The sequence below is a fragment of the Myotis lucifugus genome, unplaced genomic scaffold, assembly GCF_000147115.1.
Source record: "Myotis lucifugus unplaced genomic scaffold, Myoluc2.0 scaffold_173, whole genome shotgun sequence".
NCBI lineage: Eukaryota > Metazoa > Chordata > Mammalia > Chiroptera > Vespertilionidae > Myotis > Myotis lucifugus.
This window is the reverse complement of record NW_005871221.1, coordinates 1,872,008-1,890,156: the sequence shown is the minus strand read 5'-3', so window position 1 is coordinate 1,890,156 and position 18,149 is coordinate 1,872,008. Positions and strand designations below refer to the sequence as shown.

Here is an 18,149-nt window from a genome sequence, read left to right as displayed (position 1 = left end):
CTTTTTTAACAAACAAAATTAAGTAGTTATACCTCAGATATATGTTATATTGCATACAATATTCCACATGTGAAAGGTTTTATACTTTTTTTATTCACCATAGTCAAAGATGCTTTTTTTAAAAACTACTTTAAAAAGCATACTAAATTGCAAATTTAAACTAAAAATGTAAGGTGCCCCCAAAACTTACAAAACATCTCCAATGTTTCTTTTTCGTTTTCTTTTTCTCTAATGTTTCTTAAGAGTGAAGCTGGAATCCAGAATGCATAACCTGGATCTAATTATCAAGATTAGAGCAGCATCAGAACTTCAACAATATTTTGTGATTTAAATAGTTCCTTCCACTGCATTTTATGCTTGCAAAACACAAGAAATTCAAGATGGCAGGACCAACTGGCCAATCTTAACTTTCCCTACCATCATTACAATTATTCTCACCACCCTAAAGACCCTTCCTGCAATTGTAATCTTCTCCTTTGAGTACTACCACAACAAATAGTTCCATAATCTATTTCAAATCCCAGAATATGTTATAAAGTTCCCTCCTCCTCCTTTTTGTTACACTGGTTCTTGACACTTAAATAACAAAACAAAACAAAAAAAATCCAAATGATTTCCTAATGAACTGCAGACTGTAGCATAGCTTAAAGTAAAAAGTAAAATTCGTGATAGATTTTTCTTCCTTACTTTCTGTGCATTTTTCCCCTGAAGGTAACACCCCAAACTAGCACCAATATTTTCCATCCTACTTGAATGTTTTACTTTTTGTCTTGGGTTCCTAATTACTGTTTCTCTTCCCTTCTAAAAATTCATTTATCTTTCAGTAAAAAAGAACAGTAATAATATGTTGAACAACTCTGAAATAAATTTTGTCATGTAAAAAATTAATTACGCATTCCGAACCTGGTCACTGTAGTCCTCTGGGAATTGCCTCTGCACCTCAGGATCTGTAAATAATTGACAGATAATATTAATTGGCTTTGGATTAGTGAGCAAGCAGAGGATCACACATTAATATTTGATCAGAAGATGATAGCAGCCCTGGCAGGGGATCCAAGGGGGGCAGCTGAGGCTGCTATGTTGATGAGCACAAGGAAGGGCTCAGGGAGGCACTCCCATTACCCTCCTCCAGAAATATAAAAAAGAAAAATTTTAAAGACCTGATGCTACTGTTAACTTGAAACTATTACCTAATGCAAAAACCTCGCCAGCTGCAAATTGCCCTCAATATATTTTTTCCAGAGAAAATGAGCTTTAACTGCTTGACTTTTCTTCTCTAATCAGAAGCCTCCTTTTCATAGTTACAGATGTAGGCTTGATAAACCACCTTTAACACCAGTTTCAGATTGAGGTGGGGGAGGGGAAAGTTAGGGCAGTGAGAGTGAGAGAATTCTTTCAATGAACAAATGCAAAATTCCTTGCTTTTAAAAATAAAATATACTTACAGTAAAGCTCTTGAAAATACAGATAAAACTAGGTAAAGTCTTCAAAACAAACAAAACAATACACTTTTAGCTTACCAGTGTAAACAAATTTAAACTTGCTCAGAAACTAGAAAATACATAAATGAAAACACCTTTCATGACATTCAGCTTAAATGGAGTTACTAAAGGGGTCACTTTAGTAACCATTCTTCAATCATAGTTGCAAGATAATCCAATGCCACTGTCTTTAAGTCAATATAGAAGTGTACTAATTAAAAGCTATTAGCACTCCATTTGCTATTGATTAGAAAACCATTCAATCTTTTCCAATAAAAGAAAGATTTGGTTCCTCGGAGACACATTAAGGGGAGTATCAGAATAATATCTATTTGAGAAACTATGTATCAATGCAAACGGCTTTTGGAAAAGCACAATAGTTGAGGGTCCTTTCTCACAATCATCACAATACATACTACTCACTTTTCATATCTATGTTTTAAAACACCAATTTACTTCTCTGTGAAAATGAATCCACGTAAAAGTTAAAACCCTTCAAATCACAACCAAAATGCAGGTAATTGTTTTGCAGGGAAGAATCAAAAAGAGAGAAAACTAAGGATCTATTCACATATTATATTTAAATCCTAGAAATACCTGTTTTGTCATCAAAGTCAATGGACATTACTTTTCAAAACCTAAGACTAATAACAAAAGCAAGAATATTCAAAAGATCACATCAAGAGCAGAGAGTCCCAAAATGGGTGGTGCAAAAAACTTAAAGGATCTGTAGACCGTTTCAGCTCTTGAAGTATCTTCTGGTTGACTTAAAAACTAAGGATCAATGCCTTTTTTTACCTTCATCTTCAAATACTAGAAGGGAGAACTGGCGCTTCTACAGTATGACTAACGGAATTCTGGTGTAATTCCTACTGCAGTACTGTGCAGGGCTGCCCTGGTAGGGCAATGAATACACTGTCTGCTTCTCTCTGGGCTGAAGGGCTAAAATCACACAAGGACTTGGTCCTCTTAAGACAGGAGGTCAGAGGGCGGTAACGGCAACAGGTAGTTCTACAGGGAAGAATTAGCCAGCAAGATAATAAAGGAACAGCCAAATGCCCAACAGACCTCTAAAAAAGAGGGCAATGGCTATAATTCCTAAAACATACAAAAATGACTTGATAGGGGTGGGGTGGAACAAGTGGTTTTTTAGGATTTAAAATTTGTTCCCAAGACCAAAAAAAGATTTAAAAAGAAAGATTTTAAAAGATTTAAAAAGAAAATGTACTTCTAAGACACTGAAATACACTGTAAAACAGAGGTTGGGAAAGCCACAAAATAGTCTAAGGCATATTCATTTTCTTCCAATTGTCAGGTGGTTAACACTTACTCTTCAAGCAGAAAACTTCAGACAAAAATGACTCATATATAAATCTTTAATATCATGTCCCCTTTCTTGTAGTAGTTGTGCTCCTTGGGAACCAGAAATACCAATGAAAATAAAGATGGAATAAAACCAAAAATTTTATTTTTTTTTACCATTTGGTGAGGGGATGAACATCAGAAACCAAAATTTGTGGTATATTCTTTAATTTAAAAATATATATTTCTTGCTATAGATTAGAGAAAGGTTTTTAAATCTCTTTAACCAACTATATTAATAAAAAAAACTACATTAATGATTAACTTGTTACTTTAAAATGTATTTAATTCATATATACAACATAGAATTGAAAAAGAGGAGGAAACACGGATAAAAAGAAAAGTTGACCTATTTTAAGATGAGGGTCACTCAAACCATATTATCCTAAACACTGCCTCAATGGTGGGCAATGTAATAAACACCACCAACTTAAGTCCTTCAAATGTCCTAAAATTAACCCTAGAGTGAGATTCCTAGATTTTAACAGAATCATGTTCCAAGATAATACATGAATTTTATTTACTATGATTCAAGCATAAAACTTTTACTTCCTTTCTTTAAGGCCCTAAGGTTACAAAAGCAAATTTCATGGGTCCTTAACACTCTTCTAAAACAATATTTTTTTTAAAAAAGGCAATGTTTTTTAAAACCAAAGTCCAACCTATAAAGTTTCATTCAATTAGCTCAGAGAGCCAGTCTCATAGTTAATAAAAGTATGAAAGCCATTTTGTAAAAATTAACACAAAAACTAAAAATAATTTGTTTGAATTTCTTTAAAATGCCTATTTTATACAGTAGGTTGAAATCCTTTTTCACAGTGAGTTGATCATTATGCCACAATGTCACCAAAATATCGACATTGGAAACATCTGAGTTAAAAAGGTCCAAATACAATCTGCTTTTCTCAAGCAACACAACACCCGCCTTACTAACAGTTTCAGCATGGCACATGTACAAAACCTAGCACCCCGCAGTTAAGCAAACCGCCTTTAAATTTTCTGTCTGGCAGCAATCCACTTGCGTGTCTGTATGTTTTTACAAGTACTCTATGTATTTCATTGCATCAGCTGCATTTCTGAGTTTTAAACGGTCTGGGAACATTTTATGAAATGTTCTATATCTTTATATGGAAAATAACATACACTGGAAAACTGTGCATCGGTCTAATATTTATGTATCTATTTCTTTATCCACCATCCAATGCTATAATTGCTAATGCTCCAAAACACCTCTCACATTCATACCCTCACCTCCAAACACAGTGTCACCAAACAGCTAACTTTAAAAAAAGTAACATAATTTGCTTAGGCAGTTGGCAGTAAGAATAGAGTTACTGGCATATGTCAAGCTTTTTCTCTAAGATTTGTCCCTGACAGAAAATTAAGAACATAGTAGTACATAGCACCCTCTTCCCCCCTTATCCTTCTCTCAGCAACTTTCTCCTAATTTAAATAATACCTTACTATAAAATTAAAAATCATTTCCTAGGGAAATACTTTTCAACAACAAAAATCATATTTAAAATATCTTGCCAACAAGATGTATGGTATGATAGATGGCATATTTCTCTTAGCCACATAAGCCTAATAAAGCTTCACATTATCCCAATGTAATGGGCCACTACCCTTGTCCCAGCACCATGGCCACGCAAGAGGCTGTCCCCACACAGAACAAGTGCGCCACTTCCTCTGGAGGCCACAAGACACATCTCCATATTTAAAAGACATTTCACAGTACAGACTCCCAATAGCACAATCTCATTCAGGCACAGAACATGAGCATGCTTAGAAGGCTATGTCTTCACAGCAAAAAAAAAGTTTGATCTCAAAAATGTCTTGCTTTGAAGAAGTAGAAGAAGACAAGAAGAAGAAGAAGAAGAAGAAGAGAAGGAGGAGGAAGAGGAGGAAGGCTAATATTCTTCAATCTCAATAGTCCATGTTTTGTAGTTTTCTACTGTAATATACTTTTAAATCTTTAAGATATACCAGATTGCCACAGGATGTTTAATTAATAGAATAAGAGTTTGGGCAAGACTTACTAGAAAGGTGCTATAAATTATTTTACACAGGCTCCAAAACCTTGAGTTCTGCCTTAGGCTCAAAGTTCCTAGAAAACGTGGTAGACAGATCGTTTACAACAGAAATGCAAATAATTCATAAAAGTACTGTGGTTATGTATGAGGGCTCATTTGTGCATCAGTAACTAGTATGTGTATACACATACACACACACACACACACACACCCTCACCAAATTATTTTCCTTTTTCTCTGTCACACCAGTGGACTCCACTTAAAGAGTCAAAGCATAACACTTTAACTTGATTATTAAAAAATACACTGTCTTCATTTTCTATGAAAGGCATAACAACTGCATACTAACCAAATGTTACAATCTTCTATAATCGGAGCTTTTTTAGGAAAATTTAAGAGAAACTGCAAATATGGCCGTTAACCCAGGAATCTACACTGCTTTCACTTTTAACATGTTAGGAATCAAGACAGAAAATATTGCATTTAATGCCTACTAAATTTATCTAGTCATTATCTCTAGTATATTTCAGTCAATAAGAGACAAACTACTGAATGTATTTAAAGCTAACAATTATAAAAAATCTGCCCTTTAAAAGTGAGACTTCAAAATTAGCTATAAACGATATAATCTCGCTCAATTTCATGGAGTTTAAGATACTATCTTTCTCTCCCCAACAACCATAAATGTTAATCCAAACTGTAATCAGATTTAATTTTCTGGATGAGAAGATAGGAATATGCTGCAAACCAGTAATAGTCCATTACACTGCTCTTTCCCTAATGACATTTTCAACTTTTATACACTAAAAAATGTAGACTCTCAGAAAATAGTTTGAGAAGTTGTATATTTTGAGAATAAGCTCAATCTTCCCCAAAACACAATCAGAAATAAATTTTCTTTTAATCATCAAGAAAAAAAAATTAAATATTTTTGTATAATGTAGAATTAGTTTCTTGATAGTATGACTGCAAACTGGACCGCACTGAACTAATAAAGAGCTTTAAGGACACTACCTATTAAACCTATTATAGCTATAAAAAAATCAGCCAGCTTTACTTTACATGATAAAATACCTGAGTCACTAGGTTAGCATTGTAACTAAATACAATTATTCTAGTAAATTATTCCATTTATGATAGTTAAAATTTACTTATTAAAAATAATATATTTTTGAAAGAAATGTTTTATAGTAAAAAAATCAATGTTTTCCTTTTCCTCGACAATCAAATAAAATGGTTTCTGTTGTCTTTCCTTTAAAATGTTTTTAAATTAAAAATTACTGATTCTAAAATACAGATTTTTATCCTGAAATTAAAAAGGAATATAATTCACTAATTTAAAAATCATTTCAAAGTACTTTAAGTAAACATTTGGTTTTCATGTACAAATGGCATTTCTTAGTTTTAAAAAAATCTATTCAGGTATTAACTTTTTTCTCTAAAACATGAAGATTACCTGACATAAAAACTTTGAGTCATCACCAATTTTAATTCATGCTTCTTTCTATTCTAGTCTTTTCCCTCAAGACTGGCATTGAAAATACATTCAAAAACTGCTTCATGGAGGCCAGCCTGATAAAACAAGAACAGGTCACCATCTACACCTACAATAAAATCCCAAACAGCATTATTCAGGGAAGGAGAGCACAACCCACCTCAGTATGGCAAGCAATGGAACCATTCATGTGCCAGATTTCTCCTCAAACTAGCATATTTTGCCTTTCAGACATATCCTGCTCCAATGTGACTATTTATGCATAAACAGCAGACACTGACCTATTGTTTTCAGTTGTTGGAGTTATGAATGTAGTACAGTTACCAATTAAGTGAATCAACAAGTCCTAAATGCATCAGCTGTTCTATAAATAATGAGTCCATTGACATTATGCAGTAAAATCTAGGGAGCTTCATCTTTCTTTCCAGAGAATGGTGATATTTTGACCAGCAAATGCCACTACTTAATGATAACTAATTTCATCTACAAAAGGAATATAATAAATCTGATCCTTAACCAAACTTATGCCACATAAACCCAAAATTCAAGCATTAGTCAAATTCCAAAGGAAGCTGTAAAATAAAAAAGAGAGGGTGTGCTGGAAGGGAAATAAATGTCAAAAGAATATGTTCATATATTCTTACCTTTTTCCTACTGAATATCCTAGTTTTCAACTTTACTGGTTTGCAGCATATTCCCATCTTCTCATCCGGAAAATTAAATCTGATTACAGTTTGGATTAACATTTATGGTTACTTAAATATTTAGGGTTTTTAAAATTAGTTTGACTTTGGAACTAATTCCTAAAATCTATCAAATTGACAGATGAATATTGACTTTTTTCCTAATAGTTATAATCTCAGGCTTCCATTTAATTTATGAGTTAGAATTCATCTTACCCCCTCTTTTTGTATGAGTACTATTAAGTGTCATATTTTCACTCCAATATGAATAAGTACTTCAGATCTAACCTAAATGACAGCTGTGCCCTTTATGTCCCACAAACATGACATCACTGCATATAGTCTTCATAAATAGATATACCACATCTGTCAATTAGGTGAAAAGAGATAACTTAATTATATACTCAAAAACAAAAACAAAAAATATTGATTGAGTGCCCACTATGTGCCAGACACTAAGATAGGTATTTTGTATAAAATTTCTAATTTTATATTCATGACAAAGCTATGATATTGGGACTATCATAATCAATTTTATCAGTTAAAGAAAGCAATAGGTTATCACTTGTCTAAAGTTAAAAAATTAGTATTTTTTCATGGCACAAATACTCTGATGTGACTCATCCAATTAATGAATAGGACATAGTCTTTGCTCGCAAAAAGTTTACAGACTAACCCTAATGGAGAGTACAGAGAATTAAACAAGCAATTACCACAGGCTTGGTAAGTGCTATGCTGGGGAATGGTAGAGGGGCATGGAACCTAATCCTGGCCAGGATGGAAAAGGCCTCAGGGAAGAGCTTGGTAGGGCCAGGTGTAGAGTCCAGGACTAGGGCAGGGTTCATCTCATGCTACCGACCACACACCCTTTCTGAACAGTGTAGGGGTCAGTGAGTAAGTATTCTGTGAGGTCAGGATCCATGTTCTACTTAGCTTTGTCTCCTACAAATTATCTTGTCTACTAGTAAGTACCCAACAAATATTTTAGCATAATAAGAAAAAAAGAATAAAATAAACTCATTAAATACCTAGTCTCTCCAAATGGATAAAAGGCCAATTTTAAAACATCCAATAGAAAACAAGCCTTTGAATGCTGCAGGCTTCCTAAAGACACACTGGCATATAGTAAGCACACAATAAATGTTAGTTGTTGTTATATTATTAACCCCAATGGAGAAATAAGCAAGCAGTATAAATTAGATGGCTACAGATGTATACATGTGCCTTAAGTTGGAAATACATGTGTTCCTGAAATAAACTTTTATAAACCCAATTAAAATTTTCCCATCATCTGCCATTACTTAGAAATGTTATAACTTTATCAGAAACTGATTTTCTCTTCATCGTCAGTGGTTCGAAAATCCTTAAGCTACAGTTTATTTTGCCTCCTGGCATCTGTTTGCTAATGATCTGTAAACATCAAATGCACTAGGGACTCTCCCAGATTTACAGAAACCCTGAGGTGAATCTTTGTATAAATTGAAGGACCTTTCTGCTAATTCCTTTGCTTTTTAAGTTTGCATTATGGGTTTCAGAAACAGAGTCCCATTAAATATCTTTGCAGTAATAATTACACTACTACCAGCTACCTACCACCTACTGAATGCCTAGGTATACTAGTTGTTGCCAAAGGCGGTTTATTTTATTATCTTATTTAATCATAACAACAACTCTGCAGGTAAGTAGATGTACCCCTATTTCATAAATAATAAAAGTGAGGCTCATTAAGAACAAATTCAGAGTTAAGTAACAGAGCTGGGATTCAGCCTGGATCCATCAGACTCCCAAGAATCCAACACTGGCTTCCCTTTTTGGCTTTATTTATTTGCATCCTCCTGTTGATCTGTCTTCTCATCATTATTGTGACTCAACAATAAGAACACAACTGGACAAATAACTAAAACATGTTGTCATGAAACAGGCCTTAGCAGATTATAAATGAGAGCTTTCCAATTTCTCTATTTATTGCCAAGTTCAGGATATAAACAAAATGACTCCAAAGTAACTAGCACTCAATACAACTAGTAAATACAATATTTAAAAGATGAATTCATATTAAAAACAGAATAATTTTGAAGGGTAAAAGTTATCCTTGTATCATCTATGAAAATAATCACTTGCTAAACAAAACAAATAAGAACACAGAGAAAATGTTTCCCTACTTAAGAAAATGTGTTTACAAGTACCTCTAAACCACACTGAGAACCCCAATGCTAAGGTCAAATCAGTGCATGCAATATTGATACAGCTGACACCCCAGCAAGAGAAACATGCTATGCCTGTCAACCAGAAGACTTTCCTACCAAAATTCTGCCTCTCTTCCCCTGGAAACAAGCCATGGCTGCCTAGTCCTTAACAGTACCCATATCCTAAAATCCTTAGACCACATGTGTGTGAGTGTGTGTGTGGGGGGGGGGGGGGGGTTTTAAAAATATACGTAACATGAAATTTGCCATTTTAACCATTTTTAAGTATACATTAAGTGTACTTAATTCGGTGGCATTAAGTACATTCACATTATTGTTCAAAAATAACTACCATCCATCTCCAGAACAGTTTCATGTTCTCTAACTAAAACTCTGAACCCACTGAGTAACTCCCCATTGTTCCCTCCACCCCTGCCCCTGGCAACCACCACTCTATTTTCTGTCTCTATGAATCTCACTACTCTAGGTACCTCATAAATGGAATCACACAATCTCTGTCCTTTTGTAAATAACTTACTTCACTTAGCATAATGTCTTCAAGGCTCATCCATGTTGTAGGATATGTCAGAATTTCCTCCCTTTAAGGCTGAATGATATTTCATTGTGTGCATATACCACATTTTGTTTATCCATTCATCTGTCTATGGACACTTGAGTTTCTTCTACCTCCTGGCTATTGTGAATAATGTTGCTATGAACATGAGTGTACAAATATTTGTTCAAATCTCTGCTTTCACTTCTTTTGGGTATATATCCAGAAGTAGAATTGCTGGATCATATGGTAATTCTATGTTTGATTTTTTAAAGACCTTTAAACATGTTTCAAAATATTTTTATTATAAACTAGAACTGTCTAGTCTCAACCTCTTCTCTTTAAGTTTGCTGCACATTCTTACATACTTATTGCTAGCAAATGCTGGCTTCCTCTGGAGCCCTCTCAAGTAGTGTGTGTTTCCTCCCCACCCCTCCTCCTACAGGCCTGGAGGTGGGGTAAGTGGCCTCTGTTTCTTGTTGCCACTTCCAGACCATTCTCTCTCATTTTCCAAAACCCATATTTTTAACCTCATGTCACCAGACTTCACTCCTCTCCCGCCTCTGCTCTGTTGTCATCCACTGATCCCAAGGTTACTCCTCTTCCTTGAATCGTGGGGATCCTGGGTGCATTGCCACTCACTCTCTGACTATTCCACCACCCCTACCAATTTTACTATTCACATAGATCATCCTACCAAACCCCTGAATTCTTGATTCCTTAGCCTCCTCCCCACCAAGGACCTTGTCTTCTACCCAATCTCAGATACTCCCTTAGTCTCTTTGTGACTCTCTTAGTTTGTCACCCTCACTTGGCAAAATTGCAATCCTTGTTAAATCCAACTATCCACCCTCAACCCTCTACCTGCCTGAACTAGAGAAAAACCCATAGCTATGCTGACTAATCTAGCTTTAAATTTGGATTATTCACTGTAAGTAAGTTTTAATGCAACTTGGCAATTATACTACATTTTCCTTAATTCATTCACTCTCACTCTCCTCAGTGACTATTTCATACTTTCTCCTCTCCCCTCAAACCTTCTCTATTCTCAATTGCCATTAATTACCTTATATGCCCCTTCACTGAGAAAACCAAGCAATCAGAAGAGAACTCCCACAAGCCTCCACCACAATTTCTATGCACTTATTATTTCTGACCCCATAGACTCTGCTTTCGTCCTGTTACTATGAAGAAGTGCTTGTGCCCCTTGCAAAGGACCCTCCTCAACCTGTGAACTAGAGCCCCACCCCCTCACCAACTCAGACATTGTTCCACCAGTTCTCCCATTAATTTACCTCTCTCCTGGATCTTTTCCTATCAGCATGCAAACATACAGGTATTTTTAAAACTTTTTAAAAGGTCAAGCCCATCCCCCACAACTACCACCCCATAACTTTCATTCTCTTTAAAGCTATATTCTTCAAAAGAGTGTCTATACTCACCATCACCAATTCCCCTACTCCTACTCTCTCTTGAACCTGTGCCAAACAAGTTTTGCCCACCACTTTTCTGAAACTATGCATGCACCAATGACGCATCAATGACCTTCTCACTGCTAACATCAATTATCAATCCTCAGTCCTCATCTGACTTGACCTATAAGTACCACATGACACCTTGACTGCTTCCTCCTCCTCAAACCACCTTCTTCATGTGACTCCCTGCATCCCACTTCCCTGAATCCTGGGCCTTTCCTTGGGCTCCTTGCTGACTGACCCCTTCCTACTGAAGGCCTCCAGAGTTCAGTCCTTGGGCTTCTTCACTTTTCTTTCTCAGTGTCCTCCTTTGCTGGTCTCTTTCGGTCTTGTCACTTCAAATACAAATATGCACTATCAACTTTAAATTTATTTCTCCAGCTCAGGCCTCTCCCAACTCCAGACTAATTCATCTAACCATCTACTCATCATCTCCATTTGGATTTCTAACAGACATCTCAAATTTAACATGTCCAAAACTGAACTCCTGCTCTTTCTCTCACATTTCAAATCCAATCTGTCTGCCATCCCTGTCAACTAAATCTTCAAAATATATTCAAATTCTGACCCTTTCTCTCCATCTCCACCACGACCACTCTAGTCTAAGTCATTCAAAAGTTACTTTCCTAGTGTGGTCTTCCCCAATCATCTTATTTAAAATTATAATTTCCCTATCCCACCATTACTTATTCTCTTTTCCTGTGTTATTTTTTTCTCCTTAGCACATTTTACCATTCAACATAATACATACTTTTGTATTATCTGTTTTTTCCTACTAGTAATGTATGCTTTATGATGGCAGGGCTTTTTGCCTATCTTGCTCACTGCTATATGTCCGGAACCTGGAACAGGGCCTCACTCATAAATACTGGAAGAGGGGATTGAGGAGGAAATAATTTGGCAATATGATTCCAAAGCACTAAGAATGACCACACTCCTTAACTTAGTAATTGCACTTCTCAGAATCTGTCACTAGGAAATATAAGTAATTGCTCTTATGTTTGTTTCAAGCATCAATTCAAAAATTGAAAGGGGAACATCAATAAACTCAAGTGACCTGATACGCCACCATTAAAATGGGAAATGCTAACCATTGCGTTATGAAGAAGTAACTCAAAATAGCTCAGGTGTACTACTTCTCAGTGAAAATTCTCTAAGCTCTCCTCTTCACCACCAGTAGATTAGGTGCCACTCTTACGTATTAATGCTAAACACTCTATAGACTGACTCACTCTATTATGAGCATTATATTACTATTAAATTTTATATGTGTGTGTATAATTATATAAATATGTGTGTGTATGTGTGTCACTATTATACTATGCTTCTGTCACTATTGTTTCTACTACTATTAAGTTACTATTATGACACCATTACAATCTCCTTCTGTGGGCCTTCTAGTATTACAGAGGCTGGAAAGCTAAAACTTTCCCAAAGGCATCTGCAACTATGATATTAGGTGTGATTTAGATTCTGCTGATCAGATCCACCTGAAGAGACTTGAAATCAGAGCCCAGGCAAGAAAGAAGCCAGGAGGTAACACGAGGAACCTATTTCCCTGATGCACAACTAGAAGGAATGCCATGATGGTTCTGGAGGCAACAAGCTTAATGACGACTTCCTGAGCCCAGATAGCAAAGATGGGACTACCCTGGGGCTGGCATTTGGAGTGGCAGCTTGCAGACTCCCCCAGCTTCCTGACATGGCAGAGTTATCCTCTAGGTGTGCTACTTCTTCAGTGCTACTCTGAAGTCATTTCTGGAGAGTCAGCCTCAGCCTATCCCTCCAGTCTTTCCAATGCTCTCTACGACAGAAATCTCTGCATGCAATCCTTTTTCTGATAGAGTGGTTTCTCTTATCTTCAACTGGACCTTGAATGATTCATATCTGTGCATACCTCTATCCTGGACTTATCACACTGGACTATAATCCATTTACTTGCTGACATTCTCTACCTAACCTTAATTTCTTCAATGTGGAACCACTTTTATTTATCTTTGTACCCCCTACATCTAGAACAGGACCATTTGGATATTTATAAGCAGGCCATACAAAATTATCAACTTAAAAATTAGCCTGCTTTATATTTGGTCAAACATTTAATTAACTCACCTCTAATGCCTTGGCAGGGCCAGGCCAAATTATTTCACGGGCCGGGCATTCCCCACCCCTGATCCACAATAATATTTGACTCATAGCACATAATCATTTCTAAGTAAGTTTTTAGACAACCGCAATAGCCACTGTAACATGGAAAAGATTTGGCATGAACATTAAAGTGCTGGACTGGGAGTGGGTAGGCCTAGATTCTACCACTATGTGATTGTAAATAAATCTTTGAACCTGAATTCTCTCAAATAGAATCTGAAAGTGTTGACAAAATTAGTTTTCTTGACTCTCAAATTATCTCACTCTGTGATCTAAAATCCTTAGACAACTCATTGCTTTGATAAAACATCCATGTCTTTAATTACCCTTTAAAGAAAAATGGTCCTGAGGAAAGAACTTCTTTCTGGTTTTCACTGCAGCCCACCACCCTACAGAGTTAACAAGACTCTCAGAAAAGATAGAAAACAATTCTAAAGTCCATTTAATGAAGTAAAATTCTAAATTTAAGCAGCAGAGGCTACTTAAATACCATTCTATTTATGCCTTTTAAATTAAGGATTTAGGGAGTCTGAACACTGAAATAAATATTTCTCATTACGGAGCAATTAACTCAATAATTGTCCTAAACTAGACCTACACACTTGACATAGTAATGAGAATTTTAAAGACTCCTTTCATTCTCTCTGCCTGGCTCCATGACTTTGCTTCAGTAGTTTCACTTCATCGTCTGGAGGGGCTTCCTCCCTCTTGCTATTACTATAATATCTGCATTCTGTGAAGGCCCAGACTCCATTTCAGATAAAACCTTGTAGGAGAAAACGGAAGGATTCTTGGGTTGGGGTAATTCTATGCGATCTCTCCTCTTCAATTTGCATTTCCTCAATAGTCTTATAAACACCATCACGGGTATGCTTTCATGTTACAAGGCAATGCTCTCCTGGGTGGAATTTGTCAAGGTTTACCCAACCTTTAGACTCTGCATCCAGGCTGAGAGCAGACCCAGGAACCGGGGCTGCAGAAGCAGGGCACACGGGAAATGTGGGGTGTTCTGGGTGACAGAGTTGGTGAGGAGTAGTTAAGAGGCTGGTAAACAAGTCTGAAAAGAAAGGGGGGCCGGGGGAGGACAGAGAGAGAAACAAAGAGAGGGAATCCAAACCTCAAGGTGCCTAAAGCAACGTGCTCAGGGAGCCCTGAGATCAAGGTGTAGCAGCAAAGGCAAATGGTCCTTAGGAAAGAACTTCTTATTGCTTCTCTCAGACTTACTCACAGTCCCTCACATAGATATCTTTGAATAACCGAGCAACTCAGCCCTGAGAATAGGAATAGGACTTTGTCAATGTTGGTTACTCCCAGCTATGATCTCGGGATGGGATATAGACAGGTGAATTCACAGAGTGCAGCAAACACAGATTGTGGATGCTACCCATACACAGAAGGCCTATAAAAACAACTATTCTGCAGTAGCCAACTATTCAGTTCCTCCCTGACTGTGACCCACTACGTACATAGAATTGGAGTCCTTACCTAAGCTGTATTTGTAAGCAGTACTTAAAAGCCCGACTCTTCCCGTCAGCCCTGCTCTATTTCTTGCTCCCCTTCCTTTCCTAGTGAGATGCCTGATCTTTTCCATTTGTACTGTTATCCTGGTTAGGCCAGATAGTAAGCTTACTAACTCATGCTAGGCTCCTAACCTGTCCTGGCCCTCAGATGTTCACCATTGGCCCTTTCCAAGAAGGTCCAACAGTATGAGGCTGTCAAACTACCCTCTTTCGAAGTGAAAAAAGGGTCCAGGGAACAGTGGGTCATTCATTGCAAGATTATTTTACTACCAGTGTGTTAGGCACTAAGAGGGCATCAAGAGACATGATTTGTGGTCTCTCTCTGGTAAGATATGATAAATCTCTTCTGAAATTGCCCAGGAATTAGGGCAGTTTTGAGAGGAAGGATGAACAGGGGAATTAAGGACACTCATTACCTAATCAAATGAGGTAAGAGAATTGTACCTGCTCCCCTACAGTTTGGACTTACCTAGGTAGCCAATCTACTTCAAACACAATCTACTGCAAACAAAATGAACAAATCTCCAAACTATGAAAAAGAAAATTATCAGAGTGAAGGAAAAAGTTTGTGAGGTTTAGGATTCAGAATACTTTTTGAAAGAAATAAACAGAAAAACAGGTAAAAAAAATGTTTTTAAACAGGCCAAGTGTCACAATAGAAGATATCAAAATGGTTAATAATCATATGAAAAGAGTACATCACTGAAAATCAAGAAAACTTTTCAAATGGATAGCCAACTATTTCTGGTTCACAGCCATTTTACTCCTAATTCTTAAGAGCAGCAGGCAATGCCACCCTCTTCTAAAAAATGTTTGGGGAAAGGTTTTAATGTTTCTTAATACCCATTAAATATGGCATGGCATAGCTAGATATTTGGTAGGACAGAACATACCAGAATATATTGGGTCAATTTTCCTCAGACCCAAAGAAAAAGTCTTTATACACCTTTATCCAACAAAAGCACAACGAATCCAAACAGGTACTGGACTGTGTAGCAAGTGAAAATATTAGGCAAAAGCAGAGTGGTCAGACATTTCTACCAGCTTTCTTTTATACTCATGAAATACCAAGTTTTAAGAGAGTTCCACAGGGACACAATCCAAACTTTTACCAAGCCCTCAAAATTCACAATCTCACAGCTTTCCTCTCCTTCCCAAAGCTTAGATTTAGAAAAGGATCACTTAGGTAAAAATGTGTCTCAATAGTTACAATGTTAAGAGAAAATAAATTCTTACTTGAGGCTGCTGCAATCATCACTAAACTTCATTCATAGTAATATTCTTGCATAAACTAACAAAAATTATTTCACTGATATAAATTTTCATATAACTACTTTGGAGATTTTTTACATAATGTTACATTTACCATAATAATTTACATAATGTAACTAGTATCAAGCAGTTAAATTCTTTGTTCTCTTGAAAAAGGGAAAGAACACTATTTTAAGTTAATAATATGTTTCTGAACATGACACTATAAGGCATTCTTAAGGAAATATGTAATACAGACATTGATAATTTACCATAAAAATTCACTGTGATCAATTCTTTTATAAAAATTCACAGGAACTGTTAATGAAAGCAAATGTTAATTTGATATTTTTTTATTCCTTCCTTCTGCTGCCATCTATTAAAACCTAACTTACTGAAAATGTAATTTTTAGCAGTATTTCTTTGAAATGATATACTGTAACTACTGTATTATTATCTTTCAGTTTGTATATTTTCAGCATATTTACATACTCTATTGTATCTTTTACATATACTTAGAAACATAAACTCGATGGTCAAGTAAACAAAAAAGGTACTCTTCAGTTTAAAAACTTCATCAAGCATAATAAATTCAATTAGACACAGTATGAAGTTTTCCTCAAAGCCATACAATAATAATACAAGTATTGTATTGTTCAAATATTCTCATTGTTATACAGATTGTCACATTTCACTTTTAATAGGAACTGACTCAAAGAGACCTTGGAACAAAAGTATCCTAACCAAGTAGCAGTTCCCAAAGTGTCATGCTAAAAAAAACATTGCTCTCTGATTCACACAATTGTAACAATCAAGTCAGAGAACAATCACTTCTTTATTAATAGAACAATGCACACTAGTTTCTTGTGTTCAAGTGATGCTACCTAGAAAAATACTTAAACAAGAACTAAAGATGCAATATTACAATATTAATACTAATAAACTATTTTTAAAACTGATCAGTTAGATATTATTAATTGAATGATGTTTTTGTGAGTTTAGCAATGATCCCAACTGTACCTGGAATAAAAGTAAATTAAAATTCCTTAAAGTAATTCCTAATGCTGCCAATCTCCTTTATTAAAAATATAAAACTAAAAAAAATTCAACCTATAAAGACCAAATCCCACTAGAAAAGAACTGATGTGGTTAGGTAGACAATTAAATCTTATTGAAACTAAGATGATGAAATAAAACAATACCTTCACAACAAAGATATCACAAACAGCTATATTCTTTAAAATTATTCGTTCAAGATATAATTTGCTCTCCTGCAGTGTCAGATGCTAATGCAACCAATTTTATACAATCTAAGCACTATCTACAGATGCACCTTCTGTTTTTAAATCAGCAGGAACCATTGACCAGCATAAGCAGTATTCCTAACTAGATAATCAGCAAATGTGTAAAGCCTGACACCTCCCGAATACATATTTGATCATATAACTGCTTCACTAAATTCACATGACTACAAACAACTGCAACACACTAAACAAATCAAATTCAGAAAGTCAGTTACTACAAACAATCATTATGCTGCAGATCAGGAAGAACTTCTAATAACTATCCCTTCACCCCCACTCCCCAAACAAAAAGGGGAAAATTTTTTTAATTTAGTAAACACATGCTTTCTAAGAGAATTCCTAAAGGTACACATTGCTATGACCTATCCAATTTTCCAAACTACCTTATTCTCCTTTATTATAGAATATCTAACAAAATGAGGAGGCTACATATATCTATAATTTAGTCTCTCAGGACAATCTAGCAATCTGTACAAAAACACAAAACTACTGTAATAACTCAAAAAGAATAGGAAAACTTACAGCAATATGTTCAGAGGATAAAGAGAAAAGGAAACAATAATTGAGGACCTATTTGGCAATGGGCTCCAAAGTGACTTAAAACATTTTCTTTTTTAAACTTCACAACAATCCTATCAGATGGGCACTATAATTCTTA

At 35.7% G+C, this 18,149-nt stretch overlaps 1 protein-coding gene across 8 annotated transcripts in view; it reads right to left on the bottom strand.

The window, feature by feature from the left end:
* The window catches only part of DENND1A (DENN domain containing 1A), a 407,524-nt gene that overhangs the window by 334,828 nt on the left and 54,547 nt on the right, over positions 1 to 18,149 (bottom strand). For 2 of the 8 annotated variants that reach the window (XM_023760104.1, XM_023760106.1), the window contains exon 2: positions 904 to 947. The exons of 5 other annotated variants lie outside the window; for them this stretch is intronic. In XM_023760104.1, coding sequence (XP_023615872.1) covers positions 904 to 947 — 44 coding nt within the window. Of the gene's footprint in view, positions 1 to 903; positions 948 to 18,149 lie in introns of those variants that run through there. One more of the 8 variants, XM_023760110.1, reaches the window with a different exon arrangement.